General features: G+C 41.0%; 1 protein-coding gene and 1 pseudogene across 1 annotated transcript; one reads left to right on the top strand and one right to left on the bottom strand.

Annotated features, from left to right (window-relative positions):
* Positions 1–1599: 1599 nt before the first annotated feature.
* Positions 1600–5369, bottom strand: LOC135549098 (fMet-Leu-Phe receptor-like). The gene is made up of 2 exons (XM_064979159.1): positions 5158–5369; positions 1600–2940 (listed from the first exon to the last, which is right to left on the bottom strand). Exon 2 carries the CDS (start codon positions 2937–2939, stop codon positions 1866–1868), a length of 1074 nt encoding a protein of 357 aa, XP_064835231.1. The 5' UTR covers position 2940; positions 5158–5369; the 3' UTR covers positions 1600–1865.
* Positions 5370–9055: 3686 nt separating this feature from the next.
* LOC135550022 (myelin-associated glycoprotein-like) lies at positions 9056–16608 on the top strand (annotated as a pseudogene).
* Positions 16609–23047: the final 6439 nt, after the last annotated feature.

Below are 23047 nucleotides of genomic sequence, written 5' to 3'. Positions count from 1 at the left end.
GTTAACTGCACCTCAGATTGCAGTCCAAATAAATGCTTCACAGAGTTCAAGTAACAGACACATCTCAACATCAACTGTTCAGAGGAGACTGTGTGAATTGGGCCTGTTTCTTGCTTGGACCAAGAAACAAGAGCAATGGACATTAGACTGGTGGAAATCTGTACTTTGGACTGATGAGTCCAACTGTGCGATTTTTGGTTCCAACCACCGTGTCTTTGTGAGACGCAGAGTAGGTGAACGGATGATATCTGCATGTATGGTTCCCACCATGAAGAATGGAGGAGGTGGTCTGATGGTGTGGGGGTGTCTATGATTTATTTAGATTTCAAGACACACTTAACCAGCATGGCTACCACAGCATTCTGCAGCGACACGTCACCCATCTGGTTTTCTGGTCTTTAATGCAGAGCTAACAGACAAGTTCCTGACCTTCTCCCCTTTCCACTTGCTTCCTCCATTTTTGTGGTAATGATGCAGTCAGTTGGTACGAATTTTGGATTAAGCAAAAATATATATATATATTTTTGTTCACTGCATGTGTGACATAAATCCACCAGTCCTATTTATGATATAATTTGCAAAGATTATACAGTGTTTTGTACATTTGTTCCCAAAATAACATTTTTTTTTAACCAATTAGTATATTTGATTTTAACAATAATATTTGTTCTAATATTTGTTCTGTCTTTTCTGGTGGATTAAACTGAACTGTTCTGTTTGTTCCCATCCATTCATGTCCCTTCTCCTCCATTGTCCTGAGGGAGATTGCTGTTTCTCTGCATCCTGGACCTTCGGGCCTTTCATGAACGACACAGAGGACATGATGTAGCTAGCTACATAGTTTCAGACAAGACAGGAAAACAGTTCTGATTCATATTTAGATTATCTATCAAAAGATAAATAGACTTCAGCTGAACTGTCGCTCTTACATACTTTTATTTCAGCACAAGAGTTCTGAATAAGCAGAGAGATGGAGTTTCAGAAAAGATACATTGAATACCTAGTGTGAATTGAATTGTGCGAGTGTGATGTTTGTCACTGCAAATTAATTAACCATCCTGTCTCTTTAAACTGGCAACCACAGAGCTTAAGCTGAGCCACTGTGTTCACCACCGGATAGGCCAGTCAGACAACTGACAGACCAGTCATACTACTGAGACATGATAGAGACAGTCTAACTGTGAGGAACAATGTGGTGACTAAAAGAGAAACAAGCGACCACCACACTTCCTCAAGTCCAGCTGTCCAGATTACATCCTCTGTTTCTGACTTCCCTCTCCCTTTCTTTCTATTTTCTCTCTAATCTTTCATTTCCCCCTTTCAAATCATCAATGAGAGTGAATGAGGTGTCACCGATATGTAAAATTCACCAATGGCACATAAGGATGCTGTCCTGTGGAAGACAATGATTCTAAATGGAAACACTAAAATGGAAATATCTTTTTTCCCCCTGTTGAAACCTGAAGTTGACTTTTAGTAGAAATAACATGACTGAAGTCATCTATGACTTCCCCCAAAAGGTTGTGTCATTTTCCCTTTTTATGCTATTTTCTAGGCACAGTTCCACTTTCTTTCTGTGATGTTCATCACATACATCAAAACATTAGCACTTAACACTTTGAAACTGTGAGAATTATTTATTCAGACATTTACATAAATTCACAGTCCCTATGTATCCCCTGTGGTCTAGCTTCCGCCTCTCTTAGCTAGCTACAACAAAGTCAATGGAATGTGAACGGTTTGAACAACTGATCAAAAATATATATATATATTTTTGTCTACACAAGCTATTCAGCTATTCAGTGTTAACTAGCCTGTAAATTAATAAGGACTGAAACCCCTCCTCATACCAAATGTGACTTCCCTCAGAAGTTGGCCACAGTCACTCGAGACTGACCGGTCGCCATTACAGGTCGTGACGCAGGGCCAGAACTATCATCCACTGTGCGCTCGTTGGACTGCGTGGACCGACCATCCCTGTCATCGGCTAGTGCTCTCTGGTACACCCCCGCTAAGCTCTGCCTGAACCTTGAACCCCTCATGTCCAACCCCATACAGAAGTACAGCAGCGGGTTCACACAACTGTTGAAGTAAGCAAAGCCTTTGGCCACTGTCAGCCCCACCTTCACCATGGTACTCTTGCTGTACATCATTTTGGCGAGTAGAAGGCAGTGGTAAGGTGCCCAGCACAGGAAGAAGGCACAGACCAGCGATGCCAGGATACGAAGGGGACGCGACTTGCCCGACAGGCGGGTGCGTCGGATGCCCAGCCCTGCCAGGACGTAGCAGCAGAGGATGATGAGAAAAGGAAGCAGGAAACCGCATAGGAAGCGGATGGAGTAGAGCGCTAGCTTAGCGCTGTTGTCGCCTTCCATTGGCTCCTTGACCTCCAGCGAGCACTTGCTCAGGTTGTTCTTGCCCAGGTAGACCTGGCGGTAGGCAAAGTAGGGGGCGCTCAAAATGGCCGCCACTGCCCACACGCCGGTGCTCATCAGGCGGGCGGCGCAGAGTGTCCGGCGGCGTTTGGTAAAGACGGGGTGCCAGACGCACAGTGCCCGGTCCATGCTGATGACGGCGAGCAGGAACACGCTGCAGAACATGTTGGTGTACTTGAAGAAGCCATTGAACTTGCACAGGAAGATGCCGAACGGCCAGTAGTCGAAGAAGAGCTTCTTGGTCAGCGAGAGCACACGGCTCAGGCAGAAGATGAGGTCGGCCACGGCCAGGTTGACCAGCCACACGTTGGTGACGGTGGGCTTGAGCTTGAAGCCCGCCACCCAGATGACCACAGAGTTGCCCGTGGTGCCCAGGACAATGGTCAGCGTGTAGAGGACAATGATGAAGTTGTCCATGATGGCGTCAATGTCCACCACAGTGGCTTTGTCATCTCGGCCGGCTGAGGCAAGGAGGACGTATGGAAGCGTGGCGTTGGATGTCATGCTGTTAAAAAGGGCGAGAAGGGTGTGAATATACAGAATGATTTCCTTATACATTACCACTTAATGGCTTTCCTCTAGATGAGTCATAAAGAGGAACACTTTTTCCTCTAATGATTTTGAACTTTGTCCAGCCAGTAGCCAGTCAGTTGTTATTATCAGGGAGAGGACTCATAGTCACAAATGGACAGAACTCTATATATTCTTGACTGTAAGATTAAAATATCTTTGGCTTTTTAGGAAGTATTCTGAATCTTCAGATGGGACCTTGTGTGCCGGGCATGATGTGATCTGTCCATGACAGTCTGAGTCATTCTGTGTCTGTGTCTGGGAATGTGTGTGTGTATTTGTGTTTGTATGTGGCGGATGTCTGGTACTATGAACTACCCACAGTTGTACTTTTTTGTTGTCGTTGCTTTTTCCAACGTGCACACCAGTGGGAGGATGGCTCATAATAATGGCCGGAACGGAGTTAATGGAATGGTATAAAACATGTGTTTGATGTATTTGATACCATTCCACTAATTCCGCTCCAGCCATTACCACGAGCCAGTCCTCCCCAACTAAGGTGCCACCAACCTCCTGTGGTGCACACCCACATACTATGCTATTCATCGGACACTGACATACCGTCCGCATTCCACCTAAAACATATCAGTCCAACAAGGAACTTGTAAGAACATGATTTGCCGTCCTGTTCCTCTTTGCATACAGTATCTCCATTCCCTTTCCAGAGGCATACATAGACAGGAACCATATAATGGGTTTGTCTTATGACTGATGTAACCAGTCTCTTGCCCAGGTACCCTCTCATTAAGAGTCAGACCAGAGATACCTGGGTCATAGCAGCGGGAAGTAGGGTGCTGGGGGTGTTACAGCACACTCTGGTGGTGAGATGTTAATCTGCAGTCAGCACCCCCGAGTCAAAACATCTTGCGGCTATGGCTTGGGGTAGAATATTAGGGCAGAGTATCCTGTGAAATATACCCATTCCCATCAGTGAACCAACAGTAAAACAAACATATGCCTGTGGTCTAGCAACCAATAAGCTTCCAGTCCATATAAGGGATGGGGTTTACTTAGGAGCAAGATTATTAGGAACCTCGTTATTATGAACTGAGCCAGGGACTCACTCCACCTCTTGGATGGTTTTTGTGGTTGTGCTTTTTTTTTTAAAAGCAGAGGCTTCTTTGATATGACGCCAATACGATTTGCACTCCACAAAATACTTTCATTGCCATGAAGCTGACAAGTTCAAAGTCAATATTAAACCACATTCATTGGTTGTTCTTTATCAGTTTGAGGATGTAATCCATCCATGGAAATACACATTACAAAGTAAAATCCCGATTATTTATCCAAAGCACTGTCGTTGACAGATGTGAGATACTATTTCTGTTTGAATGTCTTTATTGTCAAGATAAAGAACTATGTCTCATTGTTAGATTACCTGACATACTGCATGTACTGGTGACTTCACGATCAATGGGACGAGCACAGTGGACTGTTTGCTCTGGACTACAGTGTATAAGTTATGAGTATTTAGTCATTTTATTACGCCTCCTTTTTTATGGCACTGTTTGTGTTACTACTACAATATTTATGCTGGCCTACATGATTAAATGCTGTTTGCCCCTGCTCGTAAACACCGAAGAGACTTTGTTTTCAATGGAGTTTCAAAAAATGCTGCAAAACAAACCTGCCATAATCCAGCCTAGACCTTACTCAATTACAGGGTGTCATTTGCTGGGTCCCCCCTCTCCACCTCAATGTCATATTTGAATCTACAGTAGTAATGTATATCAGTGGCTAATCATTATTCATCTAGTTGGCAACTCAACTTGAGCTGACATGTGGTAATGGAAAGAAATGGACACAGACAAAGGGTGACATCTTCATGTAGTCCCTGACAGATGATCTGTATATATTCAGCTAACTATACACAGAATCTCATCATTTGTCCAGAATGGGCTATAGCATGCTGCTACTGTACGTGTACAGCTTGAGAATAGTATAGCTAGTCAGGAGACAGAGTTGCTGCATGTCAAAAGAGTTTAGCTTGTCTCTAACTAAATCAAACCTGTCGTCTGTTGATAGAACGTCGACAGAATGTTCTCTCCTGCCCGTGAAACTGTCCAAATGAGGTGATTTAACAAACAAAATGAGAAGTAAAGCCCAAAAAATGCTGTGTACGGTTGTTACTCATACTGATAATGCTTACCTATGAGTTGAGATGCTCCAGCAGTAGCTGACCAGTACTTCAGCTTCAATGGTTGAACAGAGTGTGGAGGTGCATAGTTCTATGCTGTGTGTCTGTGCAGATAGTTGTTTCTCCTCACTGTCGTCTTTGTCATCTCTGTGTGCATCAGTGTATCTGTGTGAGCGAGTCTAAAGGATGTGTGCTCAAAACCCACTTGGGTGGCCACAGAAAAGACATGAGTTCTATGAACTTCCTCTCTCTCTCTCTCTCTCTCTCTCTCTCTCTTTCCCTGGAAGGGGGTGGGGACTACTGGCCATGCCTTACTCGGTCATTAGATGCTCTTCCCTCTTCAACTGGAGTCCACTTCCTGCCCGTATTCTCTATGGTCAGCCAAAAGAAACACACAGAATGAGGTGAATGCCCCCAAAATCTACAGTAATGTTCTCACATATATACAGTGCCTTCAGAAACTATTGATACCCCTTGACGTTCTGTTGTGTTACGTACAGCCTGAATTCAAAATGGATTTGCGGTCATCCATCTACATACAATGCCCTATAATGAGAACGTGAAAACATGTTTTTAGAAATGTTTGCAAATTTATTGACAATGAAATACAGAAATATCTAATTTGCATAAGTATTCACATCCCTGAGTCAATATATGTTAGAATCATCTTTTACAGCGTTTACAGCTGTGAGTCTTGGGTAAGTTTCTAAGAGCGTTGCACACCTGGATTTAATAGTCGTGGCCAAAAGTTTTGAGAATGACACAAATATTCATTTCCACAAAGTTTGCTGCTTCAGAAAAATATATGGCAAATAGAAATCCAAAATGGATGATGTTGAGGGATAGATGGGAGAGGTTGAATGGAGCTGAAGGGTGGGACTAATAGCAAGATAAAACATGTAGAACATACGGGGTCTGTCAAATGTATCTATGTTCAGAACTTTTGTGAAATAGCACAGTTACAAATAGAAATCAAACTGGATGGACATCAGAAATAGAGGAAGGACTAAAAACAAACAAAAAATAACTATTGTAAAATAGACTGTGAATGTAAAATGTGTATCAGATGTATAAATTGAAGGTAAAAGCCGAAGTGTTTATTAGTTTACTCCAATTGGCGGATCAGCGGAAGGGTTTGCGGGGAAAAATAATAAAGGTATATTCTTTAAAAAATGATGTATGTCTATATAGGTATGTGTATGTATATATGTGTATATATATGCATGTGTGTATGGATATATTTACCCCAAAAATATATGGGGGATTGGAAATGATGCATCTGGATGGAACCAATATTCTTTTCGCAATATTTAGCTGATCCACCCCTTTCAAAAAAATACATGTTTTTGCAGCTTCAGTGTCTTTAGATATTTTATCAGATGTTACTATGGAATACTGAAGTATAATTACACGCATTTCATAAGTGTCAAAGGCTTTTTTTGACAATTACATGAAGTTGATGCAAAGAGTCAATATTTGAAGTGTTGACCCTTCTTTTTCAAGACCTTTGCAATCCGCCCTGGCATGCTGTCAATTAACTTCTGGGCCACATCCTGACTGATGGCAGCCCATTCTTGCACAATCAATGCTTGGAGTTTGTCAGAATTTGTGGGTTTATATTTGTCCACCCACCTCTTGAGGATTGACCACAAGTTCTCAATGGGATTAACGTATGGGGAGTTTCCTGGCCATGGACCCAAAATATCGATGTTTTGTTTCCAGAGCCACTTAGTTATCACTTTTTCTTATGGCAAGATGCTCCATCATGCTGGAAAAGGCATTGTTCGACACCAAACTGTTCCTGGATGGTTGGGAGAAGTCCCTCAGACATTCATATTTTCACTCTTCATAACATTCTGGAGTATGTGCAAATTGCCATCATACAAACTGAGGCAGCAGACTTTGTGAAAATGAATATTGTGCCTTCCTCAAAACTTTTGGCCACGACTGTACAATATTTGCATTCTTCTTCTTAAAATTCTTCAAGCTCTGTCAAGGTGCTTGTTATCATTGCTAGACAGCAATTTTCAAGTCTTCCCATAGATTGTCAAGCCAATTTAAGTCAAAACTGTAACTAGGCCACTCAGGAACATTCAATGTCATCTTGGTAAGCAACCCCAGTGTTTATTTGGCCTTGTGTTTTAGGTTATTGTCCTGCTAAAAGCTGAACTAATCTTCCTGTGTCTTGTTGGAAAGCAGACCGACCCAGGTTTTCCTCTTGGATTTTCCTGTAGGGTTTCTTTTTATCCTAAAAAACTCCCTAGTCCTTGCCGATGACAAGCATACCCATAACATGATGCAGACACCCCATGCTTGAAAATCTGAAGAGTGGTACTCAGTGATGTGCTGTGTTGGGTTTGCCCCAAACATAAAGCTTCGTATTCAGGATATAAAGTTAATTTCTTCGCCACATTTCTTGCAGTTTTACTTTCGTGCCTTACTGCAAACAGGATGTATGTTTTGGAATATTTGTATTATGTACAGGCTTCCTTCTTTTCACTCTGTCATTTAGGTTAGTATTGTGGAGTAACTACAACGTTTTTGATCCTTCCTCAGCATGCTCTTATCACAGCCATTAAACTCTGTAATTGTTTTGAAGTCACCATTGGCCTCAAGGTGAAATCCCTGAGCTGTTTCCTTCCTCGCCGGCAACTAAGTTAGGAAGGGTGCCCATATCTTTGTAGTGACTGGGTGTATTGATACACTATCCAAAGTGTAATTAATAACTTCACCATAGTCAAAGGCAGGGGCTTGTCTTTGGTTTTAGAAGTGAGGGGGACAAACAAACAAAAAACAAAAAAATGTATCCTATCGGATTAACACTCCAAAAATTCCAATGATAAAACCTGGGCGACAAAAATGCAATTTCAGAATATGGGGGGGACATGTCCTCGACTCCAGTGAAAGTTGCGCCCCTGGTCAAAGGGATATTAAATGTCAGATTTTTGCATTGGATAACCTTCCTGGTCTTTGTGGTTGAATCTGTGTTTGAAATTCACTGCTCGACTGAGGGACCTTACAGACAATTGTACTGTATGTTTGAGGTACAGAGATGTTTAAACAAGTTAAACACTATTACTGCACACGGAGTCCATGCAACTTACTATGTGGCATTTTTACTCTTGTACTTATTGAGGCTTGCCATAACAAAGGTGTTAAATACTTATTGACTCAAGACATTTCAGCTTTTCTTTGTTAATTAATTTGTTGCTCCACTTTGACATTGAGTGCAGTATTGTGTGCAGGCCAGAGACACAAAATATCAATTGAATCCATTTTAAATTCTGGCTGTAACACCCAAAATAGAAAAAGTAGTATTATTTCATATGTTGTTGTCATAATGAGATTGGGATGCCACCATGAATAAGCCTTTATCTTGACTAACTACACCATTAATAAAGTGATGACCTTATGATGAAAGGACTGACGCATCTAATCTCATCATTCAATCACAGTTTTTTTTATTTGATTACGAAATGAACGACGTCAATCTTTTAGCTCCGTTTTGATTTGATACGGGATTTAAGAACATAAGAGTTTGAGTGTATAACTTTCCAAAACTACCAATATATGTCTTACTGATGCATGTACTGCACGATTGTATACAGAGCTTTATAAAAGCTATCTGCAGAATGCCTCTGGCCCCTAATAGTTTTGGGTAACTCCTACATGGGGATGCTGCAATCTGGTGGCAGACTGTGACAAGTCATTACATTGTGCCTTTTTACAATAAAGAAGTCAGATATATCCCGCCACAGAACGTTGCAGCCAATTGTAAATGTTCTATCGACTGCAGAAAACATCCTCTTTGTTCTGACGTTTGTTCTTGCTTAAGAGCAGGGTTTGGTGTGACGAGGACAATTTCCTTTATTTCGCAATGCATATAAAAGAAAAGACAGCATCTTGCTTGATTAAACACCCAGAGCCATTTTGGAGATATCGGCGATCTGAATATCCATGATCTCTTTCACTCAGTTACAGGTAAGGCCTTTTCATGATTTCATCTAAAAGACACATTTAGAGTATCTCGAACGCATTAACCAATAAACACAATTCCACCAAATCTCATTCACAAATATTGAATCACAATACTAAAGACTTGAATCGTAGAGAAAGTTAGAAATTGTATTGACGTGGAAATGTGTTACCTCTTTAAATTTCAAATTGAGTTTTGGAAAAATGGCACTGATAAACAATTCAGTTGTAGCAAAAATGTAATTGAATGTCAGTTAAACAGTAGTTACGGTGTTCATAAGGAATTGCTACTTAGAATCAAATGCTAAACATTCCAGTATGTTTACCTATTTTTTACCTATTTACCTACACTGAACAAAAATATAAACGCAACATGTTTAATTATGGTCCAATGTTTAATGAGTTGAAATAAAAGATCCCAGAAATGTTCCACAAGCACAAAAAGCTTTTTTTCTCTCAAATTCTGTGCCAAAAAATGTGTTTACATCTCTGTTAGTGAGCATTGATAATCCATCCACCTGACAGGTGTGGCATATCAAGAAGCTGATTAAACAGCATAACCATTACACAGGTGCACCTTATTGCTGGGGACAATAAAAGGCTACTCTAAAATGTGCAGTTTTGTCACACAAGACAATGCCACAGATGTCTCAAGTTTGAGGGAGCGAGAAATTGGCATGCTGACTGCAGTTATGTCCACCAGAGCTGTTGCCAGAGATATTAAGGTTAATTTCTCTACCATAAGCCACCTCCAATGTCGTTTTAGATAATTTGGCAGTATGTCCAACCGGCCTCACACCGCACACCACATGTATGGCATCTTGTGGGTGAGCAGTTTGCTGATGTCACCGTTGTGACCAGAGTGCCCCATGGTGGCAGTGGGGTTATGGTACGGGCAGGCATAAACTACGGACAATGAACACAATTGTATTTTATCGATGGAAATTTGAATGCACAGAGATCCTGAGGCTGATTGTCATGCCATTCATCCACCGCCATCACCTCATGTTGAAACATGATAATGTATACGATTCCTGGTAGCTGAAAATATCCCAGTGCTTCCATGGCCTGCATACTCACCAGACATGTCACCCATTGAGCAAGTTTGGGATGCTCTGGATCAACGTGTACAACAGTGTGTTTCAGTTCCCCGCAATATCCAGCAACTTCGCACAGCCATTGAAGAAGAGTGGGACAACATTCCACAGGCCACAATCAATAGCCTGATCAACTTTATGCGAAAGAGATGTGTCACGCTGCATGAGGCAAGTGGTGGTCACATCAGATACTGACTGCTTTTTCTGATCCATGCTCCTACCTTTTTTTTAAAGGTATCTGTGATCAAAAGATGCATATCTGTATTCCCAGTCATGTGAAATCCATATATTAGTACCTCCTTTATTTATTTCAATTGACTGATTTCCTTATATGAACTGTAACTCAGTAAAATCTTTGAAATTGTTGCATGTTGGGTTTATATTTTCGTTCAGTACAGATTATCTGTAGCTGTCTAATTCTGATCTACTTTTTCTATCTCTATGTTTATTTGAGGTGTATTCTTACTGTGGAAGGCATCTCAACAACATCACAGATGTGTCTGTGGTTTATTGCTTTCATCACTTTTCTGTTGAAAGGTCAGTTTTTTCCTGATTGTGCACACTGCACTTCCCTCTTAACTTGTACACACTTTGACTTAATGACAATGATGACATCTCTGCAATATGTACTTGGGTGTTTCGACACGTGTGTGAGATTGATAAACCTTTGTGTGTGTCCGTGTGTCCGTGTGTCAGTGTGTGTGTGTGAGTGTGCAGACAAATGTGTTTTGCTGTTCAGCCTGGCCTCAAAGAGTAAACGTAACATAGTAAATGTGAATATGTGACACTCAAATGACTAATGATATGTTACGTTTGGTATGGTTACGTAAGACAGAAGATTAATTTAGCCAAAAACGAAAGGAGGGAGGTTGGTTGGGGAGGATGGGTAGGCTCGAACTAGGTGTCTAAATGTCTAGGTTCGAACGAATGTCTAGGTCCATATCAAGGACAACTTTAGCATTTGAGCTAATTAGCAACCTTTCAAATATTTACTACTTTTTCGCAACTTTGCAATTGCTTAGCATGTTAGCTAACCCTTCCCCGAACCCTAACCTAACCATATCTCCTAACCCTAACCCCACCCCAGCCCACATAGCCACCTAGCTAACGTTTGCCACAACAAAGTGGAATTCGTAACATGTCATAAGTATTGCAAATTCGTCACATACTGTATCATATAAAATGGATGATGGACATCCACAAATGAATACATAGCATACGAAACGTAACATATCATATTAAATGGAGGGAGACAGATTAACATTTGATATGTTACGCGTATCCCAGAGTCCAGGTTTTGCTATTTAGTGTTTCTTGATGGTGCTGTGTTCTCCAGGTGCACTCTGCCAACAGTGGAGTCTGTGGATGCCACAAAGCATTGTGGCTGTTGGTGGATCCTGCCTACTGGTCCCATGTAGACTTGAGATCCCTGCTGAATTTGATGCTGACTTGAAAAATTGCACACCCACTGGGCTTTGGTCTAAAAAAAATTTTGGGGGGGAAATATAGTATTGAGCTCAGCCCAAACGGATGCCCAAAACATCATAAAGGGAGTGATGGTGGGAAATCTGTTGAGCAAGAACTGCACCACTCTTTTCAACAGTTTCCCTGCAGGATATGATGACACATATATCTTCAGGCTGGAATGTGCTGGAACAAATCGCCTCAAGTATATTTTCTACCCAGGAGTACATATCAGTCATACAGGTACACTGAATTTGACCTTACCTAAGATATTTATGATTTCCAATTAAAACAAATATTGAGGTCTAAACATTCTAACAAAAGGACTACATTGAACTCTTGTGAATACTAACAGCAAACACAGGTTTAAATACTTACCACCAGGGCCGGCTCTAGCCTTTTGGTTGCCCTAAGCAAGATTTGGTTGAAGGGCCCCCTCACCAAGCAGCTCTACACATTGTTGCCATGGGGCAAAGATACATTTTATAACAAATTTCATGCAATTGTACACATTTTGCCATGACTTATGCCATGCTAATGATATCTGAGTGAGAGTGACTAACAAAATCAATGGGGGCCCCCTGGAGGTCAGGGCCCCTGAGCCCCTGCATGCTCGGCTAAGATTACAAAAAATGTAGATAACTGGCAAGACTAACTTACCAATCTAAAAATTGTTAGCTGAGATGACTAATTGAGTGACTGTCAGTGACTGACAAAACAAGAGAAAAACTGCAGAATTTAAATTTAAAAAATTCAACCTTGCACTCTGTGTATTCTACTATTCTGACTCTCAACAGAAAGTAATGTTTTGGGTAGGGGGCCCTAAGCGACCGCTTATATCGCTTATGCCTGGAGCCGGCACTGCTTAACATGAAAAAGAGAGTGATGTTCTAAGCAGAGTTGATTTAAACCTGGTTGCCCCATACGGTATGTAATTGTGCTTTACCCAGGCCTCTCTCTCTCTCTCTCTCTCTCTCTCATACCTTTATTACCTCCAGACACCCCACCCAAACCCCAACTAACCCCTATGGGCAACATCACAGAGGGGGAGCTGGTTAGACAGAGATGCTCTGCCTCTGCCCCCTGTCCTACGTTCCCGCCCTCTCTGATCTGGACCTCTGGGCTGGGTGGCAGTGTCGAGAGCCAGCTACAGGAGGGTATAGATGGGCTCATGACCATGACCTCCACCCTTACCTTTACCGCCTCCCTCCTCCATCACGGGCTGCTGGTCAGATGTTCTGCCCGCTACACACTGCAGCCAGGGGGCACCACCAAGACAACTCAGGAGAACCTGACCCTCAATGTTCTTTGTGAGAGACCACAACAACCATAAATCATATGACCATACAGGCAACCATATGACCACAACTATACACAGTAGTGTAGTTATACAACGAAACCAAGGAATCTCCTCATTCTGATTGTGAACATGATGAGTTAATTGATACTGTTAAGTGCTAAACAGTATCAAAGAGCACAGGGCATAAAAAAACAAACTGGTTAAACATGAGTTAGCAGGTAATAAGCAGCCAGTTAGCTATTCATACCTATGCAGTGATTCTTCCCATCCTCATACACTGCATGTGTACCTTCTCAATAGTGCTTTCTGGATCATGTTCTCAATAATATGGCAACCTTCCAGCACACTTGTGAGACTTCAATCTATTTTTTCTGTTTTCTCTCATTTGCACCAATACACTCCATCACACATTTCTATCGTTCGCACGCTCGTTGACACTCACATGACGAACGTTCCCTTGTGGAATAGGGCTTTTAATCTCACAGATCAAAATGAGCGCACGTACCACACAAGAAGTTGATTTAACTGTGTGGATTCTGTCTTCCAGATGCTCCTAAAAACACTGTAGCCCTGTCCAGCCCATCTGGGCCTGTGCCCGACGGGAGGGCAGTGACCCTGACCTGTCAGAGTGATGCCAACCCACCAGTGGAGCGCTACTCCTGGTACAAAGACATCAGTGGGCAGGTGACCTGGAAGGCTAATGGGCCGACACTGGTCCTCCTGGTCAACAAGGCAGACAGCGGGCTGTACCTCTGTGAGGCCCACAACGAGAAGGGATCACAAAGGTCAAAGGTCATGCCTCTGGAGTTGGAAAGTAAATCATTTTGTTCACTTTATGACAAATACACAACATTTGACCTAATAGTGCACTATATGAAATAGGGTGCCATTTTATTTGTTGAAAAGTGCCGTTGTTGAAAAGTGAACATTAAATCTCTATTTTAAATGGTTAACACTCAAGACAAAACGGACAACAAATGAATAGTCAACTCTAAAAACCAATGTTCTATTACCATTGTTTTTAGGTGGCCAATGTTCCGTGATGGTCCCCTACATCATTTGTGGAGTGATGGTGTTGCTCTATGTTCTAACCGTCACCGTGGATGTGTATAAATATAAAAGGTATCATTGTTTACATGTTCATGCCCATCGAGTTTAGGAATACATTTATAGAAAACATTTATAGAAGGACTCTTACGATCCACTTTCTTCTAACCCAAGTTCCCCATTTTGCCTCCCCTAAGTCTGTCCAGAAGACTGAAAGTAAGAGGAACATTTTCATAATATTCTGTTTAATCAACTGAGCAATTTTAAGGCATTGACAGTAGATGATGCAGTATGATACGATACAGAGACAAAGTGTTTCTACGTCAAAGATTCTACGTCAAAGATTCTACGTCAAAGCTTTAACAATTCTCTGTATGACGAATGCACATCTTGAATCTTTGACCAAATTCACTGTGGTTTTGTATAAAGCGTGCAACACTAAGGCTCCTATTTCATATTACATTTGATATAGTATTGATACCTCTGAGACTGATAGTCTGTTGGATAAGATATAACTCCTCCGTTTAAATACAATTATTTCTCCTCGATATTCCAGCAGCAGCTAGAGCTGTCAGAGAAAGGAGACGCCACGTACACTAACCTAACGATCGCCAGCATCAGCTCTGACTATGACCAACTCCAGGTGATTATAATGAAAGATGTCTAATATAAACTCACAACAGCATAGAATGTTATAGTTTGTAGGTATTTAAGCTAACTGTTTTATGTGTGAGCTTTAATTTGAATTAAGTAAAGTCTGTGGTGGAAAAAGTAACCAATTGTCATACTTGAGTAAAAGTATAGATACCTTAATAGAAAGTTACTCAAGTAGAAGTGAAAGTCACTCAGTAAAATACTACTTGAGTAAAAGTCTAAAAGTATTTGTTTTTAAATATACTTGCATATCAAAAGTAGATGTAATTGCAAAAAATATACTTAAGCATCAAAAGTAAAAGTATAAATCATTTCAAATTACTTCTATTAGGCAATCCAAACACCACAATTTTCTTTTCTTTTTACGAATAGTCAAGGGCACACTCCAACACAATTTACAAATCGAGCATTTGTGTTTTGTGAGTCTGCCAGATCAGAGGCAGTAGGGATGACCAGGGGCCTCATTTAAAAAACCGACTTACGATCAATTTTGATCTTAAGTATGACTTACGCAGAAAACCTCGTATAAGTAGTTATTTATGAAACCTTACTTTGACATGGGAAGGATCTTATCTCTACGCAAAGTCTAGACTTGAGGTAGGTGATTTTCCGGCTGGTTATGTAGGGCTATTCTTTTTATCCCTTCTAGTTTAAGGTCAGACCATTTCTTTTTCACATCAGCCACAGTTCTGTCTTGCTGCCCCACGTCGTTCACTGCAGCGGCGACACACTCCCAAGATACCTGTTTGACTTTGTTTGTCAACCCACTATTTAGTCCACCGAATAATACATGTTGCCTGTCTTCAATCTCCTCTACCATCGCCGTGATCTCGTCTTCCAAAATGTTTGCTTTTCTCTTTTGGTCCATGGCTATTCCTGACTAAACTTTTATTTGTGCTAGCATTCTATAAGGGGAAATCGCTGATTATAAGGTACGTTCAGGTGCCGTCAATTTGAAGTTAATTTGAGATTTATAGATCACAGGTGCGTAAATTACAAATGGGCTTCTTCGAACCTGAGTAAGCAAGGTTTTTTATGCTCCGTATCTTTTATGAATCGAACGTAAGCACACCGTCGGAAATGATGTTATGACTAAGTTCAAGTGTAAATCTAAGAACATTTTTATAAATGAGGCCCCTGGGATGTTCTCTTGATAAGTGGGTGAATTGGACCATTTTTCTGTCCTGTTAAGTATTGTAATGTAACTAGTACTTTTGGGTGTCAGGGAAAATTTACATTATTTCCTTTATGAATGTAGTGAAGTAAATGTAAAGTTTAAAAATATATAAATAGTAAAGAAAGTAAAGATACCCCAAAAACTACTTAAGTAGTAATTGAAACTATTTTTACTTAAGTACTTTAGACCACTGAGTAAAATCAAACATCATCAATTTGTATGTGTGTGCACGCATGTATGTGTGTGTGTGTGTGTGTGTGTGTATTTGCAATGTCTTCCTTTGACAGATGACCAGGGCTGCCCGAGGTGAAGCTCACCCTGGCAGAAGAAGTGAAAGAGCTGCTCCTTGAAACCACATGGCAAAACATATCCAGATTTTACCTTTGCATTTTAACTTTGTTGTATGGAAAATTTTCATCTTGTTATTTTTCTTCAGATCGTACTGTATATTTCTATCTCAAAATACATGATATTATATATTTTAATCTGATGCCTCGATTTTATATACCTGTCAGCAACGGGTGTGGCTGAAAAAGCCGAATCCACTCATTTGAAGGTGTGTCCACATACTTCTGACCATGTAGTGTAGTATTAAATTATAGTTTAATCTTTTTGGTTTGTGGTTCAGCATCATCAATGTATTTCTGTCTTCTTCTCTGTAGATTATGTTAAAACCATGCAGGGGGTTGTGGGTTGTGTCAGTCAGGATTATAATGGCCATAATCAGTTGAATAAATCTCTTAATATCATTCTACCGTGCCTTCTCTCTTCAAATTCCACACATTCCATTGCCTCCATCAATGAACAGGAAAGAAAGTAGAGGAGTGGGTGGGCGGAGGAGGGGAAATGATGAAGCAGGGCGTGATCTGACATCACTTTTTGACACATCCCCAGATAACAAACTTTGATTCTGGGAATGTTACCCAAAGGTTGTGGAAACGTTCCCCTAACGTTGCACCCATGTTCCCTAAAGGACCAATCAGATCTTTTTCTTAATGTTCTTTGAATGTTCTCTTTTGGTTGTATGAAGGTTCTGGGAATGTTAAAAAGTTAGGAACGTTTTGGGAACGTTCTCCGAAGGTTACAAAGTTGGGAACACACACACCCAGGATTACACAATTAAATATGAACAATTAATACACAATTATAATTTCAGTTATCAATTTGTTTTATAAAATGGGTTCGGAGAAATCTGCAATATGATTGGCACACACAGACCTTTACAGACCGAGGCCCAAACTCGGCAGTCCTCACTGCAGGAACTTCATAAACATTCTCGCCAGGTTCAATCTCTGAGCCACTGGAACACGTATGCCTCTTTTTGCACTTGACGTCAACCTTCCTCGACACTCAACGTCTTCTCGACAGTCATCACTGCACATGCCACCACATATATTTGATCCTCACTTTCGTCACTCTCAATTTCCTCAAGTTCTTCCAAAAGTTCCCTCATAACCATTTCCACTGTTCTCCTTTTTTCCCGTGTCCATCATCTTTTCCTTCGCCAGATCTTTCAGAAGCACAGCTCCACCCCCCCCCCACTCCATGTTTATTCATAATACGCTTCACTTTCTTCACTTATTTCCTTTTCCGCCATCATCTCCAATCGCTCCCTTTCTCCAAACATTTCTCTCTGTGCAACCTCTCCAATGCCATCCGTCATCTTGATAACAGCTCTATGTGGCTTGTAGAGGAGAGTTCAATTTTTTTTTTTTGGGGGGCGGGGAATAAAAACGACTGAACAAAAATATAAATGCAATATGCAACAATTTCAACAATTTGACTGAGTTCATATAAGGAAATCAGTCAATTAAAATAAATGAATTAGGCTCTAATCTATGGATTTCACATGAATTGGCAGGGGCGCAGCCATGGGTAGGCCTGGGAGGGTATAGGTCCACCCACTTGGGAGCCAGGCACAGCCAAGCAGAATGAGTTTTCCCCCACAAAAAGGGCTTTATTACAGACAGAAATACACCTGAGTCAGACAATCCCGCAGGTGAAGAAGCTGGATGTGGAGTTCCTGGGTTGACGTGGTTTCACGTGGTCTGCGGTTGTGAGCCCGGTTGGTTGTACTGCCAAATTCTCTTGGTAGAGAAATTAACATTACATTCTCTGGCAACAGCTCTGGTGGACATTCCTGTAGTCAGCATGCCAATTGCATGCTCCGTCAAAACATGAGACATCTGTGGCATTGTGGTGTATGACAAACCTGCATAGGTGCACCTGTGTAATGATCATCCTGTTTAATAAGCTTCTTGAAATGCCACACCTGTCAGTGGATGGATTATCTTGGCAAATGAGAAATGCTCACGAACAGGGCTGTAAACAAATTTGTTCACAACATTTTAGAGAAATACGCTTTTTGTGCTTATGGACAATTTCTGGGATCTTTAATTTCAGCTCATGAAACATGGGACCAACACTTTTTTCATTTATATTTTTTTTCAGTGTAGTTAGCTATTTACAAAATGATGTGCACTCCTCACCTCCACACACACTGTTCCTTAGATATACAACATTCCCAGAATGTTCCCAGAACTTTTTTCTTCCAACATCCAAACGGAAACCACAGGGGAACATAGCGTAAAACTTCTAATTCCTCTAGTTCCTAACCAGAACCCAACCCATGACCCCAACCAGTGTAAAGAAAGTTCTAATTCCTCTAGTTCCTAACCAGAACCCAACTCATGACCCCAACCAGTGTAAAGAAAGTTCTAATAACTTTATTTTATGAGGTTATTTGAACGTTCTCAGAACAATGTGTTTCTACCTTACCAAAATAGCGACGTTCCCTAAAGTTACTTCTTTCATTCTTAGAAAAATTACTTTTCCACAATGTTCCCAGAATGTTCTGTGAAAGTAATTTTTCAAAGAACCGAAGGAGAAACGAAGGAGAACCTTTAGAGAACGTTGCAGGAACATTCTATGCTAGCTGGGCCCCTCCCTTCACCCCATTTCCAACTAGGGGAGGAAGTGGCAGATCTTTGATGACATCATGGCATGCTCATCTCCTTTGTCTGCTCTGTCTGAGTCTCTATCCGTTTGTGTCCATCCGTTAAACAACATCAGGCAGAATGCTAGCGGGGAGATCTGACAGTACTTGCTACAGAGTGGGTTGGGTGGGGTGTGTGTCGGGTGCAGAGTGGGGACATAGGGTCAGTGCCACTACTTTTGTGGGATTACCTAATTCACTAAAAGAGGAGAATTATATAAAACTCAGATAAAAAGGAATCACCAGTTAGCAACCATTTCAAACATCAAACATATCTGATAAATATTAGTTTTGAATCATCTCTTTTAGAGAGACTGCAGCTCATCATATCAGAGTTACAGAGTGGGACAGTTTTTTTAGCGTCTGATTGCATCACTATTTCAAACTATTTCAAACTATTTCAAGATGATTCCATAGAAAGGCCTGATAAGAGAACCCAATCAGCAGAACCCAACTGGTTTTAAGAACCCAACCAGTGAACCAAACCAGTATAAAAAACAGTATAAAGAACACAACTGGCATAAAGAACCCAACCAGTATAAAGAACCCAACCAGTACCCAACCAATGAACCCCACGAGTACAAAGAACCCAACCAGCATAAAGAACCTAACCAGTATAAAAACCCTAACCAACAAGTGTAATGAACCCAACCAGTATAAAGACCCTAACCAACCACTGTAATGAAACTAACCAGTATAAAGACCTCAACCGGTGTAAAGAACCCAACCAGTATAAAGACCCTAACCAACCAGTGTAATGAACCCAACCAGTATAAAGACCCCAACCAACCAGTGTAATGAACACAAACAACCAGTGTAATGAACCCAACCAGTACAAAGACCTCAAACAACCAGTATAAAGACCCCAAACAACCACTATAATGAACCCAACCAGTATAAAGACCCCAAACAACCAGTGTAATGATACCAACCAGTACAAAGACCCCAACCAACCAGTGTAATGAACCGAACCAGTACAAAAACCCCAAACAACCAGTGTAATGAACCCAACCAATATAAAGACCCTAAACAACCAGTGTAATCAACCTAACCAGTATAAAGACCCTAAACAACCAGTGTCATGAACCCAACCAGTATAAAGACCCTAAACAACCAGTGTAATGAACACAACCAGTCTAAAGACCCCAAACAACCAGTGTAATGATACCAACCAGTATAAAGACCCCAACCAACCAGTGTAATGAACCCAGCCAGTACAAAGACCCCAAACAACCAGTGTAATGAACCCAACCAGTACAAAGACCCCAAACAACCAGTGTAATGAACCTAACCAGTACAAAGACCCCAAACAACCAGTGTAATGAACCCAACCAGTATAAAGACCCTAAACAACCAGTGTAATGAACCTAACCAGTATAAAGACCCTAAACAACCAGTGTAATGAACCCAACCAGTATAAAGACCCCAAACAACCAGTGGAATGAACCCAACCAGTACAAAGACCCCAAACAACCAGTGAAATGAACCCAACCAGTACAAAGACCCCAAACAACCAGTGTAATGAACACAACCAGTCTAAAGACCCCAAACAACCAGTGTAATGATACCAACCAGTATAAAGACCCCAACCAACCAGTGTAATGAACCCAGCCAGTACAAAGACCCCAAACAACCAGTGTAATGAACCCAACCAGTACAAAGACCCCAAACAACCAGTGTAATGAACCTAACCAGTACAAAGACCCCAAACAACCAGTGTAATGAACCCAACCAGTATAAAGACCCTAAACAACCAGTGTAATGAACCTAACCAGTATAAAGACCCTAAACAACCAGTGTAATGAACCCAACCAGTATAAAGACCCCAACCAACCAGTGGAATGAACCCAACCAGTACAAAGACCCCAAACAACCAGTGTAATGAACCCAACCAGTACAAAGACCCCAAACAACCAGTGTAATGAACCCAACCAGTACAAAGAACCCAACTGGTATAAAAAACCCAACCGGTATGATGAAAAACAAAGAAAGAAAGTGAACAGCCGTGTTTTGGGAGGGGGAGAGAGGGGGCTTGCGGGGGAGTTCTTCTATGAATGGAGAGGGTGACTCAGGTGATGTGTCATCGTACACATTCTATAAAAGAGAACATTTGGGTTTTTGAACTCATTTAGGGGGATGAAAGATTGGGGCTGCTGACAGTTTATTTACAACTTTTGGATTTTGGGGTGACGATGAAATGTAAGTATTTCTGATACTACACTATTGACTGGGGATGTAATGTGCCTGTGGGGGGGGGGGGGGGGGGTGTATACATTTTGTAACCTGCCAACAATTCTGATTTAAAGGTATAATTCAGCGATTTTGCATATTTAGATATTTGTTTCCTTATCTTGAAAGCAGTCTATGGAAAAGGAGTGACTGCAATCCACACGAGCACTTTTGGACCAATTCCTCACGCAAATCAATCTCCACCATTTAGCACCAAAATATTTAAAACCAAAATAGTCAAAATAGTTTGAAACCAACACAATCCATTTAAGACATGATTTGGGCAAAGTGGAAACAAATAAGCAAATAAATAAATATATAAAACTACTGACTAGTCAGCTCTTCACGCTGCATCGTTTGGAAGGGCTCGCAAGCGAGCGTTTCATGGTAAAGTCTACCAGATGTATTTGGTGCATATGACAAATAAAATGTGATTTTGATTTTGATTTAAGCTATTTATTCTACTTAGGAGAGTGATACAGGCAGCTCCAAAACACTACAACGATAGGTTTCCAGAAACTGAACTTAGACTAATACTGTTCCACTGTACGTAGACAAAGCTGTGCACTTACAAGCAGCAACGTGTGCAGAATTTCTCAAATACATGGGGGTGTTAGGTCAGCCCAAGGCTACGGGAAACTTCAGTGCAGCGCTTTCTGAATCAGCTGTACAGTATAAATACTGGGTCAGGAATAGCTTTTTTGACAGTGCAAAAGTGACATACATTTTTCAAAGAAATGACTGCACAGGAAATGGATATTTGGAATTGTTTTAAGATGGATAAGTTATCGATTTAGAATTTTAGGACCCCTTTAGGTGTCTCTTATTTGATAAAATATTGAATTTGGCCTCTACTACTATAACTCATAGAAACACATTGACAATTATAAATGATAAAGTAATCCTTCTCACCCCCTTCTCACCCCCCTTAAATGATTTAGATGCACTATTGTAAAGTGGCTGTTCCACTGGATGTCAAAGAATTCACCAATTTGTAAGTCGCTCTGGATAAGAGCGTCTGCTAAATGACTTAAATGTAAATGTAAATTATAAATGAAAAAGGAAAAACAGTAAGAATTGCTGACGGATTATTCTACTGGTAATGTACTGTACTGATCATCAACATGTAGTTCAGACAGATTCCATCTCACTCCTTCATGTTCACATGGAATGTAAGATGTCTACCACAACATACTCAGCATTCATCGTCAATGACTTGGCTTCAACTGCAATATCGTGTTTAGTTCTGGTTGGTGATCTTTTGAAGGTTTGGTTGCAGTCTGCTGGCTAAGAAAACAGTTGGCATCAATGCTTGTCATTTCGTGATTGGATATCATCAAATGAGTCACTAGCCTACTGATTCAGAGCCATAATGCTTGCTAGCAATAACCACATAGTCTAGAAAAGGTTCTTTGAAGTTGTCGGCTTGATGAGTCAATGATGAAACCGTTGCACTCCATGCTGATTGGATGACCCCTTTTCCAAACACAACCTCTTTTTCAACTGGAAGCTATCAGGTCTATGTATTTCCCGTTCATGGTAGCATATGGCATCTCATGTTAAAGGCAAGTTACACCAAAGTGAGGGTGGGGGGGCAAGATAAAATAAATATCTGTTTCCATAATGGTTTCTTGCTCTCTGGGAAGACAAAAACCTGTTACGTGGTAACCAATCAGTGTGTCCACTCACTCAAATGTAGGCCTACCATGTGGTCTGGTACCATGTGGTCTGGTACCATGTGGTCTGGTACCATGTGGTCTGGTACCATGTGGTCTGGTACCATGTGGTCTGGTACCACCACTTAGCAATTGTTGAATAATAAACCTTTTTTGAAACGTTGATAAATGCTGTGATCTTGAATATAACACTGATCCAATGCCTCATTTAATGTAGCTCTCTAAAATTATGATTTATTTCTTATCTCTGCAGTGTGCCTGGACTCCACACAGTCTCTCCTCCTGTTG

The sequence above is a fragment of the Oncorhynchus masou genome, chromosome 12, assembly GCF_036934945.1.
Source record: "Oncorhynchus masou masou isolate Uvic2021 chromosome 12, UVic_Omas_1.1, whole genome shotgun sequence".
In the NCBI taxonomy this organism is placed as follows: Eukaryota; Metazoa; Chordata; class Actinopteri; order Salmoniformes; family Salmonidae; genus Oncorhynchus; species Oncorhynchus masou.
Note: the sequence above shows the minus strand (reverse complement) of the source record. Positions and strands in the feature narration are given on the sequence as shown.

Bases quoted from the DNA above. Each gene is read 5' to 3' on its own strand.
- LOC135549098 (XM_064979159.1), bottom strand. From the start codon at position 2,939: ATGACATCCAACGCCACGCTTCCATACGTCCTCCTTGCCTCAGCCGGC.